The sequence below is a fragment of the Myxocyprinus asiaticus genome, chromosome 24 (assembly GCF_019703515.2).
Source record: "Myxocyprinus asiaticus isolate MX2 ecotype Aquarium Trade chromosome 24, UBuf_Myxa_2, whole genome shotgun sequence".
In the NCBI taxonomy this organism is placed as follows: Eukaryota; Metazoa; Chordata; class Actinopteri; order Cypriniformes; family Catostomidae; genus Myxocyprinus; species Myxocyprinus asiaticus.
The window spans coordinates 23,379,255-23,400,010 of NC_059367.1; the positions used below are offsets into that span (position 1 = coordinate 23,379,255).

Consider the following 20,756-nt stretch of genomic DNA (forward strand, 5'->3'; position numbering starts at 1 on the left):
CTATTGGTGTAACCAAACGCTCATCTATCGATTTAAAAGAGGTTGCAACACTTCTAACCGCTCTCTCAAAAGCAAAATGGTTCTGCTATGTCTCCGCCTTTTCCCTTTGCTGACAAGAAAATATTCATATCGTTTTCTTTGCAAGAGGGGGAGGTATCGTTGGACAGTTCAAATTCCCTCTTTAGGTGATTCAGGTAATTCTTTTGTTCGACAACTTTTCAATGCAGGGTAACAAAAAAATTAAAATAGTTTAACTCAGTCATCAAAGATGCACAATCATATTTTTGTCCATAAAGAACAGAACAGAGTTAAACAAAACATTTTCATGGTTTACAAAATATTAACAAATATATTTACAATCACTTAAAACAAAAAAACAAAAAAACTGCATTTTACCACAGCGAGTTATTGCATTTGCAAATTTAGGGGAGGGAGAGCAGCTACCCTGGCATATAAATTATTCTGCATTTCAAGTGTGAAACTGTGAAAAGATAGATTGATTTCTGGGAACGTCCATCTAAAATCTTCACACAGGCAAGATAAAATGAGATTAGATGTTTGCAGTTGTCTCAGTTTTGTTACATGATAAACAGACATTTCCTTTATTGTCTTTATCATGAATTCACCATATTAAAACCACATTATCACATCAACAATGCACTGCAGAACTTCATCCATGCAATTTGTCCTCTATTCTTATTAATGGGTCAATTTGCTAGTATTCAACAAAACAACATAAGGTCTTTTTTTTTTTTACTGAGCACATACAGCTAAATTAACCCATTAATTCCGATTCATACTACCAAGCACACTTAAAACACCAGCATACTGCATTTATGGCATCTTGCTGATTGTTCTGTACATGATAATGGAAAAATCCATGGTGCATCAGGCACATTTATAAAGGGTTAGGTCAATAATGGGAGCCCAATCCACCAGAGACAGAACTAAGAGATAATAATGTCACTGCAGACATTACAGACTACGAGAGAAATTACACAAAGCACCTTTGTCAACATATCGAGATGAATCTGGTAATTTTCTCTTCTTTGACTAAAGAAGTCAGTATGCAGGAAGGACTCGGTCAGATGGGCAGGAAGGCATACACAAACTTCTCTCTTCTTGAAGACATTTTGACACCAGTATATTATATTGCACTTTAGAGGACCCAACTGCGTGAATCTCACAGGTAACCAACCATAGTTGTATGAAGAAAAAAACATGGTGGCAAAACACATGTTGACTGTATCTTAAAGTTATTGTTTTTCCTACTTCAAGGGAAAACACTGATATCTCAGATGGCAACAGAACTTGAGTCCAAATAGAGGAGAGAGTCATAAAAATGGAGTCTGGATGCTCCGCTGAGCAGTGGATCACCAATTCCGGTTTCCAAATATTCTAAAGCTCATCTGTTTCAGACTCACATCTCTTCTCATTTTTCTCTGAGCACACAAACACCTGCATCACAGCGCTGTGTTGCCATTGAAGTCACCACTTCCCAGCTGTCGATCACAGGGTCATAACATTCAATGCTGCTGAGTAAGGAGTTGCCATCGTATCTGCAAAAGGAGATACACAGGATATCAAAGCATCTTGTTAACTAAGAACATGCATTTATTTTCACATCACAGACAATCAAATCAACTAACAAAAAGACACAAAGCTGAGAAGTTGTTTTTAAAGGAATATTCTGGGTTCAGTAAAAGTTAGAGGGGTCATGACATGAGGAATAACATTTTCCTTGATCTTTTGACATATACTTACATACTGTAAGTTTCAGAACTGAAAACTTCCTCTTCAGTAGAAAAATACCATTTATTTAAACCAAGCTACAAAAATGGCTTGTTTAGAATTTGTGGAACTTGTGACGTCACAAGGACCAAATACATTTGCATATGACTCCCTCTTCAACGCCTATTTTTCCATCATTGCACTCTTGGCCCCGCCCACTGACACTCAGTCAGTCACACAGGAAGAAGAGAGAGATGGGCCTGTCATGGGAGATTCATCCAAATGGGACTTACACAGGACAGTTTCATGTGCCTATCTGGATTTAAATGTTTTTCTACATAAATGTGCATGGCTTTGACCATTATCATGCCTCTCGCACCGCTTTTAAAAGACGCAATGTCAAGTTATAACTCCAAAAACACTGCTGTTTTCTTGCTGTTTGAAGGCGTCCTGGACCGTTTTTGCACCCATCTGTTCTTTTTTAAATTTTGGTCTTGGACCAAACATGGACTAGATCTACGTATTTGATCGTATTGATACGTTTCCACACAGCACCGGCGATGTGTGCTGCGTTTTAATAGCAGTACAAGCGCAACTTTTAAAAACGCGTCTCATTCTGCTAATGCCACTGACTGGAAGAAATACATGCAGTCTTGTGTGTAAACAAACCTGGAAAATGTGAGATGTCATTCTGGTGAAGACCAGCGTCACAGCTTTGGCCTATTGAAGCCGTTTGAAGCACCCAACATCACCGTGGATTGTATTACGCTTGCGTATTCATAACATTTTAGCGTAGAATGTGTGTTTTCGACTCATATCAGCATGTATTGCTTGTCAAAGGAACTAATATTGAAAGATGGGGCTGTTAAAATTGGACAAAAAAACTTAAGAAACCAATTCCATTCATGAATGTTTCAAAGGTCATGACTGTTTGATAGTTTATGCTGTACTTGAGAGAACAGTTTGATATGTTCAGATGAAATGTGTTGAGTGTACGTTATATGTTAACCCTGAAATGTAGTACTATAATGTTGTGTTTCGTTTGTTTATTTTCTTCAGATTGAGTTAAAAAAATGGCTGTATTGGAAGGACTGCATGATGTTAGCCAATCACAACTGTGGGCATTTACATTTAATTTTTTAAAGGGCCAGGCAGCTTAAAACCGAGCGTTTCAGACAGATGCTAAGAGACAGTGTGGAAGATTATTATATATGACTATATTATGACTGTTTGGTGCAAAAAACTTTACTTACATAAGTGGACCTCAGAGAAGATTAAAAAAATAAAATAAAAAGAGAGTATGTTATGACCCCTTTAAGCTCAATCAACAGCATTTTTTTCAACTCATTCTTTATTTTCTTAAAACAAATAAAAAACTAAAAAATACATTTGGGTTCCAGTGAGGCATTTACAATGGAAGTGAATGGGGTCAAACCATAAACGTTAAAATACTCGTCCTTTCAAAATTATAGCCACAATACGTAAACAATAAGTTTGGTAACATGATTTTAGTGTGATAAAATCACTTGCTAACCTTTTCAATGTAAAAGTTATAACCAATTATACAACTTTGTTGTAGACGTAATGCTGTAAACCCTAAAACCCTGAAACAACTGTAAAAACAATGATTTACAGCTCAAATAATACACAAGTTTTAAGAGAATAATTAATATGTGCTTTTATAAAATTATAAGCTTCACATTTCTGCGTTAAAACTCCAAAAATTGGCCCCATTCACTTCCATTGTAAGTGCCTCACTGGAACACTCACTTTTTGAATTTATTTATTTTTTTAAAGAAAACGAGGAACAGTTTTCATTTTTGTAGGAATCAGCATTATGCCACAAATGCTGTTGATTGAGCTTAACTTGTATTGAATGCGGAATATTCCTTTAATGTGCATATTGACATCTCACCCTGCAATGGCGTAAAGGCGGCCCCTCAGGACAGTGGCTCCGACATAGCAGCGTGGAGTGGTCATATTGGCTACAGTGGTCCAGTAGTCTGTGCGGATGTTATAAACCTCTACGGAAGATAGGTGGGCTGTGCCATCAAACCCTCCGACAACGTATATGTGATCATTCAGCAAAGCCACGCCAGCACCTGCCATACACAGATAAAAACAGTTGAGTGGTGATAATGCTAGAAACGTTATACAGAAAAGTCTGGTTTCCCAACTACTCACTTAAATATGTTTTAGGACTTATTACAGAATATAAAATATATGCATGCATGCATGCATACCCGATCGTTTGTTGGCCATGGGAGTGACGCTGGTCCAGTGCCCTGTGTGAGGGTCATACCGCTCTACAGAATTGAGGATGTTCAGACCATCATAGCCTCCTGCAGCCACAACACCACAATGTTTACCACAGGACAGAAGAATTGTAGGTCTACATAAACATGTCGGTGCCAACCCTCCCAGCTTTCTGTTCTTATGCATGCTGATTGGGAGGAATTGTATTTCTGGTTTCTCAGTACAAGAACACCAAAATAATTTAAGTCTTAATAGACTTCCAGTGAATTTCAATTTACCTTTATATAACAAATGTAACTTTTTCTCTGAGAATAAATATTTGGTGCATCTCAATCAGCTCCCTATGTCGTGAATCAGTTTATCGTGAACACAAATTCAGGCACTGGCAAAGGTGTTAATCCACTGAACTTTGAGACACTTATGACTCAATTACCTGCGACACGATAACGGGCTCGCGCATCACACAGCTGGTATTAATCAACAACATCTCTGTATAGATGACACTGTTGTGCATTTTCGTTGTAGATATTCAAATGTACATTGTTATTATGAAAGATAAATGACCATGAAATAAAAATATAAAGGAGTGTATTTTTATGCTTCTTCTAACAACTCTAAAATTGAAAAGATTGTTTCCATTTCATGGTCATTATGGATGAATGACATTACAAACAACATCTCTTTTAAATAGAAAATAAAGTTTTGACTTCATAGTTTTACAATTGTGCTCGTGAGACTTGAGACTTCAGAAAACCGACAACATTTCCGCTAAGGGGACATAGTGAGCAAGGATGCTCCATGGTTTTTACGGTGCATTCTCCGACTTTTTTGGGAGCAAACGTTTCAGTGCACTGGAACGATTTAGCGAATTAGACAGCCCTAGAAATGGCTGACTCACTGATCAGTGCCCTGACTACTGAACTAGGAATCTGATTGAAACATCCATTGTATCATTCTGAAGTTCCATACATTTTCATCTGTAGAACATTACCTAAACAGTAGATGAGTCCACTGGCAACTACAAGTCCTGCTCCCTCCCTGGCAGTCTGCATATCTCCCAGCATGCTCCACTGGTCAATATTGGGGTCATAACGTTCCATACTGGTGTGACGTCTACTACCATCGAATCCACCTGCCACATAGATCATGTCTGGGAAAGAAAAAATGATCAGTATAATGTAGGGCAGAAAATGGGAGTCAGAGAAGTTTTGTAAATACCAACATTTTTATTGACACAAAAGGTGGTTTGCTCAACTGACAATAATTCTTCTGAAAAAAGAAGTGCTTTAGGTGATGTTCAGCCTGAGAACGTTTACTGAAGGAAATCACCTACTTTACATCCACTGAACACAATTTAGACTTACTGAACTTGTTTGGTTGAAGATTTAGTTTCAGCCTTGTGTTATCTGTACTGCTTCAATTAATCGTCACATCTCAAAAAGTCTACATAAATACAGCCCACATTAGGCCAGAATTTAAAAGAAAACAGGGATGTACAAAACTACATATGCTCAAAGTCTAATCAATCTTAAAGAAATCTTGTGTAATTAGACACAATGTTTCTTAGGGGGAGTTTACATAAGATGCATTCTTGGGTTCAAAATGGAGCACAGACAGAATGTAACAGAATGTAACAGAATGCATGAGTCTCAAACCACTTTTCTGAAAGTTGGCCAATTTTTATCTTGACACGTCATCATAAAAACACAACACTTAAGCAAGACTAAAAAAAAAACAGACCAGTGTGTATGGCTGTGTCAACCGTGCTTTAAAGGGGAAGAATTTAAACTCTTTTCTGAGAGGGTTTTACCATGTAAACAGTCTAACAACAGTCATCAAATTGAAATAAATTAGTCGACCTCACTAAACAACTAGTCAACTATCATGGCTCATCCTTAAAAGAAACTTTATTAAAGTGTGCAAATAAGCATCAGAATAACTTAGGTTCAGAGTGACAAATGTGACACTTTTACCTCCAAGAGTTGTGGCTCCCGCAAGGCCTCGACGTACATTCATTGTTGCGACGGAATACCAGACTCCATCTTCATCTGCTGTGTAGTCCAAACACTCAACTGAACTCAGTCGTGATCGGCCATCGTACCCACCAATAACGTAAACACGGTCATTAAGCGCAACAGTTGCAACATACCGTCGCTTCCTTGCAATGTTCTGGAACATAAAAGCACAAGGTGGGATGTTATTTTGAACAAAGCTGTCAATAACTACTTCGCAGTCAAAAATGCACACTTTACATCACACTTAATTACTCCAGCATGCAATTACCACAGACCTGCAAACAGTCAGAGTCATAACATGATCTGGGGTGATGGATGCACAACCACAATTTGCTCTAACAGCCCTTTTAGCCACTGACTTTGGGAAAAAAGTGAATAGGTGTGTGTGACGAGGAGGAGGGCGTGGCCGGGCCGTGAGGATGCACGCCCTCCTCCTCCTCGTCACAGTGTGCTCAAAAGATGAACAAAAGAAAACTTCACTCACAGGCAGAAAGCTCCACTCTCTGGTTTTGGGATCATACTTCTCAACAACATCAATGGGTGACTGTTGGCTTCCAAATCCTCCGATTACCAACAGGACCTCTTTGGCACCTGAAACCCATTCAAAAAAAAGTCTGAATGCATTATTAATTAATTATTAATTAATAATTAATTAATTATAACAAGGCTTCCCTAGAAAATCAACATGTTAAGGCAGGCTTATCTGATTCACCAACAGCCTGATCTTACATAATGAATTTTACATCATCACTGTGACTAATGGTCTAAAAGTCATTTTTAAGGATTCATTGGAATGAAGGATTTCAGGCCTAAATACTAAAAACACACAGAGGCATCAGACCGAGTCTTGCTTGGGTTCGAGGACTCTGCATCTCGCTTCGTAACTCTGGCCGAAGGTGAAACTTCTTTGCTTCATCCACCAAATCTCGACATGGCAAACTGCAACGTATCAATGGCTAAAACACACGCAGACACATCACTCCATTTAATGTACAATGATCACTGAATAATGCACAAAAAATGAACTGCAAAAATACATGCAACTGCTTCATCCTGTACACTTATTTATTCAGGTGCATTGGAGAATCTAACCTCTATGTCAATGACATCAGTGATGTATCGTGGGGTGAGCAGCGGCATGCGCACATATTCCAACAGATCGGGCAGGTACGGCTCTCTTTCCTTTTTGTTGTGCTTCACCCAGTTCAAAACTGCCTCGAAAACAGGCTCCTCAGAATCAACCTGTACACACACACACACACACACACACACACACACACATACGAATACACCATTCAGATTTGTTCAGACATAATCTAGGACAAAGGTCCCTGAAGCATGACATTATTGCAGCGATTATTCCTTTTTATTTTCAAGGTTTAGAACTGCAACTTCTGGATGTGACTGTAAATTCAAGTCCAGTGGCTGTAATTAAACCTTCACAATAAATGGGCCAAGTTGAAAGTCAGCAATTTAACAACAGTTTGTGTGTGCATAAACAGATAAAAGAAAGACATGAAAATAAGGGGGTGGGCTGCACTTGAAAGGAAACCAAAAGAAAGACAATTTCAAACTTGCAGAGAAATATACTGCCAAGACAGCTGGCCTGAACTGGTTTTTATGAGTGAAGCGCAAAATTCTGTAAAACAGACACAGTTAAGATACAATGAAGTCTCACTCTGATCAGGAGATATGTAAGCTTTTATACACCGATCAGCCACAACATTAAAACCACCTGCCTAATATTGTGTAGGTTCCCCTCGTGCCACCAAGACAGCTCTGACCCGTTGAGGCATGGACTCCACAAGACCTCTGAAGGTGTCCTGTGGTATCTGGCACCAAGACGTTAGCAGCAGATCCTTTAAGACCTGTAAGTTGCGAGGTGAGGCCTCCATGGATCAGATTTGTTGGTCCAGCACATCCCATAAATGCTCAATCAGATTGAGATCTGGGAAATTTGGAGGCCGAGTCAACACCTTGAACTCTTTGTCATGTTCCTCAAGCCATTCCTGAACAATTTTTGCAGTGTGGCAGGGCGCATTATCCTGCTGAAAGAGGCCACTGCCATCAGGGAATACCGAATGAAGGGGTGTACGTGGTCTGCAACAATTTTTAGGTAGGTGGTACTTGTCAAAGTAACATCCATCCCATGAATGCCAGCACCCAAGGTTTCCCAGCAGAGCATTGCCAAGAGCATCACACTGCCTCTGCCGGCCTGCCTTCTGCCAGTTTGTGCTACAGTAGCTCTTCTGTGGGATTGGACCAGATGGGCTAGCATTTGCTCCCCACGCACATCAATGAGCCTTGGGCACCCATGACCCTGTTGCCGGTTCACCGGTTGTCCTTCCTTGGACCACTTTTGGTAGGTACTAACCACTAGACCACAAGACCTGCTGTTTTGGAGATTTTCTGACCCAGTCATCAAGCCATCACAATTTGGCCCTTGTCAAAGTCACTAAGATCCTTACGCTTGCCCATTTTTCCTGCTTCCAACAAATGAAATTCAAGAACTGACTGTTCACATGCTGCCTAATATATTCCACCCCTTGACAGGAGCCATTGTACCAAGATAATAAATGTTATTCACTTCACCTCTCAGTGGTTTTAATGTCGTAGCTGATCAGTGTATAATAACCTTTGTTTCACTCAGACTGAGATATCCATAAGAACAAAGGAGTTGAATGCAGGTAAGGTGTCTGTAAGGGAAAGACAGAGTTGAAGTTGAATCTCACCTGGATCTCATCGCACTTGATGAGCTTTTCCACCTCACTTTGACCGAGCAGCATATACTCTTCCTGTTGCACTACCTCTGCAAAGTGCTTCTGTGAGAACAGTTCAGCAGCCTGCATCAAGTCCAGACAGTTATGCGTTTCTGCAAAGTCTCTGATTCCCAGACAGTTTGATGGATCCAACTGACTATTAAGAAAATCACAGCAAGCTCTCTTCACACCTGTGGGGACCACACACGCACACAAATAAACATACACACCATCAAATGGGTTTAAGCTGTGTAGTAAAAAGGCACAATAGAAAACAGAATAAGCAGATACAAATAAGCAAACTATTTTCTGTATTATGTGTGGCTCTTTAATGGTTTGATTATTGTACCGTTACTTTAGTAGTATTAAACAATCAAGGCCTTTCATTTTTAATAGTTCTCATCATTTACTCACTCTGATGCCATCCCAGATGTGTATGACTTGGTGTGTCTTTCTTCTGCTAATAAACAACAAAAACAAACAAAAAAACCTCCTAAATAAGAGATATTTATCAGCTCTGTAGGTCCATACAATGCAAGTGAATGGTGGCCAGTTCTCTGAAGGTCCAAAAAGCACATAAAGGCAGCATAGACGTAATCCATACGACTCCAGTTATTAAATCCATATCTTCAGAAGAGATATGATAGGTGTGGGTGAGAAACAGATAGATATTTAAGTCCTTTTTTTACTATGAATCTCCATTTTCACTTTCTTCTTTTGTTTTTGGCGATGCTCATTCTTTGTGCATATCGCCACCTACTATGCAGGAAGAAGAATTTATAGTAAAAAAGGACTTAAATATTGATTAGGGTCCATATTCACAAAGATTTTTATCTTACTACTAAGAGTTCTCCAAAGAGATCCTAGCTAGGAGTTTTTTCTTAAAACCTATTCACCAAACTGCTAAGAGCAAATTAACTAAGGAAATCTTAAGATGAGAGTTAGGCGGAGTTGACCTTGTTGCTATGGATGACGTCACGTTTTATTAGTGTGCTTTTTTAAATCACCCACAGTGATTGGTAGACAGGGAACCGCTATTTGTCAGCCAAGACAGACAACGATATACAGTATTATATATTAGAGCTGTCAGAATTAACACGTTAACGCATGTGATTAAGTTTAACACATACATTTTTTGCTAATCGCGATTAACTTATATACCATTAATACGGCATAAACACTGGTGTGAAGGGTGAAACCTTTGTATTGTGTCCATCCGGTGTCATTACACTGATGCACACTTCACAAACTGACACAGCGCCAGAGCCCTTCTACCAAGAGGAGCCCACAATAGCATAAAATAGCATAACACGACGGTCCCATTGACATTCTATAGGCGGTAGAATATATATTTATATTATATATATATATATATATATATATATATATATATATATATATATATATATATATACATACATACAGTAGATTAGATATGGATGAAAATGGATGAAATGAGCATGCATCCCATCAACAGCACCAAAACACTGGGTAGCCCTGTGATTGCCGTGATTCCCCGTGAATGCCCCCTTTTTCTCTGCAGCAAATGCGCATCCTCTGGAAAAAATATGCTATGAACTGTCAGTTGATATTCGGTCTGGAGAGGGCATATTATATAGTTTGATAGATGATTCTGCTGACGAATGACAGAAATTCTCAATTCATCCACGCTACACAGATTTATTTTGATGTGGCCGGGAGCACAGAGTTTTTAAAACCTTTATCTCTGGTGTAATTGGTTTGTTTCAGTTTTTGAGAGAGGTTACTGCACCTCTAACTATGTTTACAATAATAAAAATACCCTTGTGATTCAGGCTATACCTTTTTTAAAGGTCAATGTCAACATTAAAATATTAATTATATAATATTATTAAAATACATAGACTCGTGATTCAGGCAATACCTTTTTAAACAGTCAATGTCATAATAATATTCTAATATATTGATTTTAATGTGGATTGACAACAGCAGATATGCTTCGGATTGTTTGTGAGTCCTCAGGAGGACTTCTAAGCTGTCGTGAGTTTAGGAGCTACTTTAGCGTTAAAATGCTTAATGAATTACTCTTAGATAAAAATGTTAAAGAGTCCTAAAATTGAGTGACACACCCCTAATTTTTAAGAGTTACTCCTAAATTTCCATGTTAGGAGCTACTTTTAGCCTTAAGATTTTTTGTGAATACGGGCCCAGTTTCTCACCCACACTTATCCTATCGCTTCTCAAGACATGGGTTTAACCACTGGAGTCTTATTGATTACTTTCATGTGGCCTTTATGTGATTTTAAGACCTTCAAAGTTCTGGCCACTATTCACTTGCATTGTATGGACCTACAAAACTGAGAAATTCTTCTAAAAATCTTAATTTGTGTTCAGCAGAAGAAAGAAAGTCATACACATTTAACGCAACAAGCTTTCCATCACATCTCATTGAAAAGCAACCCTGCCTGGTACTGCCACCACCCAGGGATGGTGTTACCTGGATGTTGGGCTGCATTTTGTATGTGCCAAACATAAATGTTTTTCTTTTAGGCCAAAGAGCTCAACTTTCAAAAACAGGCCAAAGAGTTCAAATGACAAAAAGCTTTTAGGTTGTCACAGGGCTTTTGGCGAACTCCAGTCAACAAATCAATGTTGGTCCTTCTCAGAAAGGGCTTTTATCCATTCTCTCAAAAATGGCAAATCAGTTAAGTGCTCAAGATTTTTTTTCTTTCAAAAATACTGTTTCTAAGAAGGCTAAAAGCTTTTTCCAGCCTATAATAATGTATTACTTTCTGGAAAAAGTAATACATATCACTAACAATGATTTGTTCTTAACAGTGGAGACAAAGACTGATAGAAACTCTTTTAAGTCTTCTCTAGACTTTATCCTCTGCAATGTTCTAATAGCAGATTTGTGACAATAATAACCCCCTCATGTACTACAGGTTTGTCCATGTGTTTGTTTTCTTCCCAGTGGAGCATTCTCTTATGCTCTCATCTAGTTTTTAATGTATATTGCCTCATGACATAAACATAAAATCACATCAACCAAAAAAAGTTGAAAACACAATGTCTGTCATTCTTTTTTTTTTTTTTTTACATTAGACATACTAGGATTTCATATCTTTTTCTCATCATATCTCTATCATATATTGCACGAGTAAAACACATGGCTACACACCATCATGTGTATGATACAGATGTACTAAACTCACTTATCAAACTTTTTGTTTGACACAAGCTATCTTAGTAAAACTAGTTTGTTAATGATAGATATTATAATGTAATCCTGTTAACAGGTTACTGATGTTAGTAATAACGTCCATGTCAACAAATGCAAAACTAGAAAAAAAAAAAAGTTAATTTAGCTCTGTTTACACATGCAACGACTTCCAGAGACAAAGCGACATGATCTCATTAATTTTCAATGAGAGCTGGTGGCATGTGCGACTAGATGTGGGCATGTCCAGCAACTTCAGAAAGTGTTAGAAATGTTTTAAGCGACTACCAAGAGGACTGAAGACCATGAGTGGAGGTCAGTGTCAGTGGAGGTCAGTGTCAGTGGAGCTCACTTCACTGTTCTATATGATTTGTCTGTAACCACATTGATATAGTAAAAATGATGTGTGGAAAAAACGTCAGCAGTCTAAATGAATTTGATTTGTACATTGATAGATCATTCATCTTGTTAATGATTTCATGCAATGAGCACTGCTGCAGTTCATATTAAAACACTCTTCCCTTCAGAATGTGCATTTTTAGGAAAAAGAAAATTGATTTCTTGTCAAATTATTCGTACATTGATGGGTCGTTCATCATCTAGTCAGTGATTTAATGTACTGCTGTAGTTAATATATCAACAATCTCCACTGCAGAATGCTCATTTGTCAACCATTAATACGGCATAAACGGCCTTGTCAAATTACACCAATCAGCCACAACATTAAAACCACCTAACATTCCTAACATTGTGTTCTACATTCAAATTCTAGAGACTGTTGTGTAAATCCCAGGAGAAATACTCAAACCAGCCCATCTGGCACCAATAATCATCCATGCGATTATCTAATCAGCCAATCGTGTGACAGCAGTGCATAAAATCATGCAGATACGGGTCAGGAATCTCTAGAATTTACTCAGAATGGTGCCAAAAACAAAAAACATCCAGTGAGGGGCAGTTCTGTGGATGGAAACGCCTTGTTGATGAGAGAGGTCAACAGAGAATTTCCAGACTGGTTCGAACTGACAAAGTCTATGGTAACTCAGATAACTGCTCTGTACAACTGTGGTGAGAAGAATATTATCTCAGAATGCTATTCTGAGATGCGGGTTGGCGCTGTTTTGGTGGCAAGAGGGGGACCTACACAATATTAGGCAGGTTGTTTTAATGTTGTGGCTGATCGGTGTAGAATGATATCTTACTTTTACAGGCAACATATCTAATCTGTGATCAGATTTTCAAAAGATATGGCCAGACATCCAGTCCACCAATAACAATAAAGCGACAGCAGAAGGAACGGCCACTATAGACTTCACAGCACAGAGACTAGCGATAATATTAAGTCACTGCATTTGTGAACAGAGCATTAGGCTGCATATATGCAGACAAAATAATGTAATAAAGTAATGATCAGAAACACAAAGATATGAATTGACCCTTCGCGAAGCCCTGCCTTAAGTGTAACTGACCAATCTTATCTTAGCAAATGTTGCCGTAGGCCATTTTCATCTGACAAGCTTTTGCTTTTTTCAAATGAGAGTCTATGGTAGTCATGAGTAGTTTTAAGCCAAATTTTATGGAAATTATCCAAAAATATGGGGAAAACCCCCCGTTTTTGCAGGGTCAGTTATAACAGTGACAAAAGGTACCCAGTGAGGATACATGTGTTTTTCTTTAAATTAATCCTGAGAAGTGCATGCTATGGATTAACCCTCCTATTGTGTTCAGGTAATTTTTGACCCAGTAGAGGTAAATCATAATTTTTAAATACCACATAGTTTTTTGTACAGGAACCAAACTTTGTGTCTTTGTCAAGACTACCAAAATGAACATAATTAATTTATTTAAGATTTTTAGAAGAAATTATTTAAGAGATATAAATACATTTGATAAAATTGTTACATCTTTTGTGTTCCCGGGTCAATTTTTTAATCACTATGCCAAATATTTTGCCAAAACAATGTGCTGTTCATGGCAATCTTCCTTTCATTCCTATGGGAAGTTCTACAAAGCTTATCAGAGCAAGAAACGGTAACCAATGGGGGTTGGAGCTTAGCGCAGGGTCAGTTGGGCAGGTTTGTGTGTTTGTACCTTTAAGCTGCAGAAGACAGGCAGCAGGCAGCAGCTCCTGCACATTTTCAACGGTAACCAGCACCGTCTCTGTGTAAACAAAGTCCAGCAGGATCTCCATAGTGGAGGCAGTTAGGCCCTGAATGTCCACAAAGGACTTCCCTTTTTCAGAAAGCTAGACAAAGACAGGTCAGATTTAATAAGTGAATAACTACACTAATATAACACATACCTGAAAAAAAAAGAAGAAAATTTGTTTTTGTGCAATGGCAAAATAGTATGTTGGAGTAGGAACTATGTTTAGCACCATGTGCTTTGGGGGTAAGAACTAAGGAAGAAAAAACTCACAGTTCAAATATATAAGTTTTGGGTCAAGTGTCCAGAACTGGCATTCCAAAATTACTCCATATCGAGAAAAATTGACAAAATGAAGTGAAAATTCTTTAACAAAACCAATATTAAAAATTGCGATTCAGCATTAGGACAATGTTTGCCTCGTGAAGCAGTTGATAAGAGCGACACACACACACACACACACACACACACACACACACACATTAAGATGTTTATTAAGATTAATCCCTCGCTCTGTATGCCAAATGTCTTCTAACAGTTATCCTTCTTGTTTTATTCATTTATAAGTGGTACCATGCAGTGCAGCTGATCAGTTGGGCACTGGTGGTCCACATTGCACTGGAGAATCGACTGGCATTCGCAGTTAGGGTGACCAGATGTCACTTTAAAGCCGTGGACAGTTCCGATTTTACAAGTCATGTACCGTGTCATGGTGGACTTACAGTCAGGACACCTTTTGTCCTAATAATTAGTCTAAGGCAGCTATAAATAAGCGTTTTAAATTGACATCAGTGTTTTGTGCGTTTTTGAAATGAGAAATCAGAGTACTGAAAGAATCAGTTAATTTTTTCTTTTTTACATATTGCAGTGCAATGAACAAAGCGAGATGTGGTTCAGGGAATATACAGAGTTAACATAGGGTGCTTCCAAGACAGATGAGCATTCATGCCAGTGAATTATAACAGTAAATAATAAATTATCAGATCATTCCCACATCCATGTTTTTGAATGGGAATATGGGTAACCTTTACCTACTGGGTCGTATAAATGGCAGTTTTGTGTGCCTTTTATTATCGGACAAATGTGAAGGCTATGTGTAAATGCTGATTTTAAGTTCACTGGTCGAGCTTTTGAGAGATGAGCATTCATGAACTAAATAAAATAAACTTGCCTTCTTTTAGCATAATTTCCATGATGAGCAAGTCCCTCACACCTAAGCTCCCAGAGCGGGGTACAGTTAGCTTTAGGTTCGATATTTTTTTATATTCGGTTTTTCATATCCGCGCTCTCTGCCGGTGGCAACTTTGCAAAGATTGCGCACACATGGTATATAAATATAAATGGTATATAACTTTAATATACAGACATAAAACACTGCACTCAGAACTGTCAGTTGGTGTGGCTGCAGAGTAACGACTGAAAATGATCCAATGTGCTTTCATTGCTTACTTCTAAAGGGACTGTCTGAAACTTCCACTCACTATTAAACACAGGCGGTGTCCAATCACTCATTCAGTTGACGAGCAAGTTTAAAACATTAAAAGTACACTTTTACATTCCAAATGTTGTAGTAGGTTGCCAGTTAAAAGACTGAGCTACTACAAGTGAGATTTTTACAGTAAATCCAATAATATGAATACAGTATTATATTATTTAAAATAAATAAATAATTATTCACCAAAATTATATTTTCACATTTCAAATGTTGTAGTAAGTTCCCAGTGTATAGACTGACATACTAAAGATGAGATGTTTACAGTAAGTCCAATAATACGAGTACAGTATTAGATTATTCAAGAAAAAAAAAAACAACAACCTACAATTCACCTAAATGTTACTTCACATTCCACTGATTTATGACAGGTGAGATTATTACAGTAAATTCAATAATATGAGTACAGTATTAGGTTATTTTAGGATAAACATCATAAAAATTCCTGAAAATGTTTTTTCACATTCCAAAGGTTATAGTAACTACCCAGTAGATTTACTGACTAACTGTAAAAAATCTCACCTGTAGTTAGTCAGTCTATCTACTGGGAATTTACTACAACCTTTGGAATGTGAAAATAACATTTTGGTGAATTTTACTTAATTCACTTTTTAAATAATCTAATACTACTCATATTATTGGACGTACTGTAAAAATCTCACCTGTAGTAAGTCAGTCTATCCACTGGGAAGCTACTACAACCTTTTGGAATGTGAAAATAATGTTTTCGTTAATTTTAGTGATTTTTTTCCCCCCATAATACAAGTGAATACTGTACATTCATATGCACAGCCATCTCAGAAGCTCGGAGGATCATCAGAGACTCCAGCCACCCGAGCCATGGGCTGTTCTCACTGCTACCATCAGGCAGGCGGTATCGCAGCATCAGGACCCGCACCAGCCGACTTCATGACAGCCTCTTCCCCCAAGCAATCAGACTTTTGAACTCTTGATCTCTCACGATCAATATACATCAGCACTGCACTTTATTAATCTTATTATCTCACACTGGACTGTCATAAATTATATTCTCTCTTAACAACACACTGGCAACTGACTATCAACCGACAGCCTGAATGTCAATACAGTACAATACAAACTACTGTACATTTTATATATACTATTTTTATATTGTATATAAATATACAATAATATATTTATTGTATATTACTGTATATCGTGTATTCTATATTGTGTGTATGTGTACACTGTACATTGTATATTATTATTTGTATATCGTGTTGTGTGTAATTATGTGTATATTAGATTTTAAATTGTGTTGTGTAAATCTGATGTTTATTGTAAATTGGTATATGTTTCATCACTGTCATGACTGCTATGTTGCTCGGAACTTCACCCAAGAATTTCACACACTATTGCACTTGTGTATATGGTTGAGTGACAATAAAGTGATTTGATCACTCTACTAAACCTGTGAAATGTTGTTTTTTTTTTTTGTTTGTTTGCATTTTTAAATAACTAAGTTTTTTTATGATAGAACATGCAAGTCAATAGTCACATAAATGACTGCTCTGACCCCAGTGACATTTTAGTTGTGGGTGGAGTTTTCAGACGATCCCTTATGCACCATAGGCGAATAGCCAACAAATATCTAACCTAAAACTAACTTTACCCTGCAGTTAAACTTAAGCCTAAGTCTTTACAATGTATGTATATGCTTCAATAGTCTTATGAATGTATGGTTATAACCATGCCTTTTCAAACCAGAGCAACGTCAAAGACATTAGGTTTATGCGTAGGGCTGTCTGATAAATCTGACTATTTGATGAGAGAGAGATATCTCAGCTGCAATAAACATGGCGAATTTTGGAGAATAATTTAATATTCTGTCTCACAGCATTGAGGAGGACGACGGTGCAGATTGACCAATCAGAAGAAAGGGGCGTTTCAGGCCCACCCATTTTTGCGGATCAAATATTCAAGTCATATATTACTTAAATAATCAAAACGCACAGTGTCCCATGGCTATTTTTCAAATTTCCTATTTTTAACGTGAGCATTAAATCGAAATTATGAAAAACAAGTCATTATTTTTTTTATATTGGTTTTGTAAACGAATAATGAAATAAGTTGTTTTTTTATTTTTCTGATTTTGAATTCCAAATTGAATATGAAATGAACGAATGATACACGGATTAACCAGCCCTTTGAGATCGTTCCACTCAGATTCAGCATGTCGGAGAATAAAAGAACACTTGCGCCTCCTACTGTGAAGGAGCAGAATTTATTTTATTTTTTTTACCTACAAAGCTGAGATATTCATCTAAAAATCTTCATTTTTCAGAAGAAGAAAGATAGTCAAACACATCTGGGATGGCATGAGGGTAAATGATGAGAGAATTTTCATTTCTGGGTGAATTATTCATTTAAGGTTGTTTGTTCAGGCAAATAATTTGAGAACAAGCTGCGCTAACATTGCCAGGTAAAAGCATTGTGGTTTAAACAGTGATTTCTGACATATTTTCAAAACCAGTGTGGACAAGGAGGGTGTTTGTTACCTCACTGGTGAACATGGCACAGAAATAATCACTGCAGGCAGCCAGCACGATGCGGTGGGCAGGGAAATCTGTGCCCTCCACCCTTAGAGTGATGTCACACAGCGTGTTGCTCTTCCTCAGGGCATTCATGGCGTTCAATATGGATTTGGCGTGCGAATTGGTCATGATGTCCTTGGGCGCCATGACAACAGGGGGAGGGGTGGAGTGACAAATCCTCAGGCACAACAGGATGATGCCTTCTGCAGGACACAACCAATCAATGACTACTTTATATGACCAATAATCGCAAAATTCCTGGCAACAAACTAAAAGCACAGTCTAATGCATAGATGTTGTGTACACATCCCAAATTTGGGATGAAAAAAAAAAAACCACACACACACACTTTTTATTAGTTAAACACTTAGGAGACAGTGTAGCAAACTACTACACCAATAATCAATTCCCAGATCAAGAGAGGAGAAATACTGATAAGCATTGCATTGCACGTCGAAATCAATATCTGTGTTTTCTTTATTGAAGTAGCTGTGTTGATAGCTGCTGTAACATGCACAAAGCCAAACTTTTCAAGTTTTATGAGAATGGCTATATATTAGCTATAAACACTTAACCAAATAAAAACTGATCCATAGAAATGGGGGAATAAACTTGCCCTTGAAAATTTAGAAAGTCGTTGTAAACGGTTTGATTAAGTTTACTGCACTGTTTATTGACTTATAAAGGCAACAAATATTATTAGTGTACAACAGGATACTGTCATACATGTCTCAATGAAATAACCTACTACGCTTATGGAAACGAGAAGCTTTTCCTTGGAAAATAAGACAATCTGGAACTTAACTGTGTGGTAATGCAGCATGATAAACCATCAGTTGTAATGAAATGTAAGAAGGATTTGCTCATCTGTGCTGTACAGTAATTTTATGACAACCTGTTACAGTTTGTGTGGTGGGTGCTCAGACCGCAGCAAGAAATCATTTCTAGAGATGTATTGTTGTTTTATAAAGATCATTTCCTCAAAAAGTGCTTTGTGTAATTCAAGTAAGAGTTTAAGCGTCGCCTCAGTGTGATGGAGCTGCATGCTAAAGCTAACTTAACACGGATGCTAACACACATACAAATACATTTGCACCTGAACTCACAGTGTTCAACTGATCCCCAGCAGAACAGAAATGGACCAGAACTAGATGACAACACACGGCGGTCTATTTGTCCATCTGCTGGCACCCCTCTCAAGGAGAGCCTCGCATGTGTGAAGTGAATTAATTCAAGTACTTTGATTAATTCTACTCCAGCAGTGAAAAATAACAGCGCTCACATTTGCGCTCATCCCCAGCAAAACAGGTCGTGTCTAGAATGGATCGCTCTCTCGTCAATCTCGCGAGATTCTTACACGACGTTAATTTGAAGGAGCGCTAGTAAAAGATTATAAATCGTCTGTTAGATGTGACGAACTGAGTGTTGATGATCTTCTTCTTCTTTCTTTTTTTAATGGCGGTTCGCAAGCTAAAATAGTGCATTACCGCCATCTACTGTAAGCATTGGATCAGAGACTACCCCTATTTGAACCCCGTCCCCCTGAACCTATCAGGGCTCAAGCCTCCGCTGGCGCTGCGTTTTCAGCTCCTCCAGCGTATGCTGCGAGCCCCTCACAGCCCAGAAAGAAGGGGGAGAAGAGAAAAAAACCTTACAGTGTGTGTGTGTGTGTGTGTGTGTGTGTGTGTGTGTGATATATATATATATATATATATATATATATATATATATATATATATATATATATATATATATATACTGTAAGGTATGGTATATATACCTTATTATTATTTAATTAATTCACTCTTTAGTGTTATTTGTTGTTCTCCTTTCTTCCTTAATTCTTCTGATAGTTTATGTCTTTCCTCTATCCACAATATTCCTGAGTCCCATGACGCTTTGCGGGCGATGTGGGCGGAACTTCCGGTTAAGCGTAAACAATTGTTATGTTATATACTAAGGCAGCATAAAAAATGACAGAAACTTAAGAACAAATTATCACCGAATTATAGCAAGGCGATATTGTTCTTCCCCACCTATCTGTTGATGATTATGGATTTCAGGATTATGGCCAAATATCGCAAATAGAAGCATTTTAGTTATTTTGTTGAGTCTTTATCTATCGATGACTAACCTGAAAAGCCATGTAGCCTATTAGCGCCTTCACAGCTGTAAAGTTGGACATGTTTTGAGAAATGTAAATAATTATGGTTATTTTAAAGCATATATTGAGTCTAGTCAGAACCGGAAGAGTTTGTTGTACCAAGATGATGTACTTACTGCAGATACAGGGAAGGTCCAGACAGCAGGATGCTCGTGTATTACAGGACTCAAGCAATGAGACTGTCCTGCTGCCGTTTTTCGGATAAAATACAATTATTTTGCAGGAGATGAATGTGTAGTAAGCTCATTGTACACAAAAGTTCAATGTTCTCTGTAAAGCAACTATAAAATAGTATGTATTATTAAAAGCACTAGCTGTACAAATACATTTAATTGATACTTAAGGTGCACACTGTTTTCCAAATCACCTTTTCCCCTTAAGGGGAGACATATTCTGCAAAAACACTCAAATGAAAGTGAATTGCAGGCAGGAACAATGCA

General features: G+C 37.8%; 1 protein-coding gene across 2 annotated transcripts; it reads right to left on the reverse strand.

Moving 5' to 3' along the window:
* Window positions 1-573: 573 nt before the first annotated feature.
* LOC127414596 (kelch-like protein 12) lies at window positions 574-19,610 on the reverse strand. 2 transcript variants are annotated; one of them, XM_051652738.1, is made up of 12 exons: window positions 19,259-19,610; window positions 18,117-18,352; window positions 14,052-14,205; window positions 8,735-8,952; window positions 7,095-7,244; window positions 6,844-6,958; window positions 6,487-6,593; window positions 5,961-6,156; window positions 4,979-5,137; window positions 3,975-4,073; window positions 3,647-3,833; window positions 574-1,559 (listed from the first exon to the last, which is right to left on the reverse strand). In XM_051652738.1, the coding sequence occupies exons 2-12, from the start codon at window positions 18,297-18,299 to the stop codon at window positions 1,433-1,435; spliced, it is 1,695 nt and encodes a 564-aa protein (XP_051508698.1). In that variant the 5' UTR covers window positions 18,300-18,352; window positions 19,259-19,610; the 3' UTR covers window positions 574-1,432. The 2 variants fall into 2 exon arrangements, with proteins under 2 accessions (XP_051508698.1, XP_051508697.1); XM_051652737.1 differs by having other exon boundaries at window positions 18,117-18,355.
* Window positions 19,611-20,756: the final 1,146 nt, after the last annotated feature.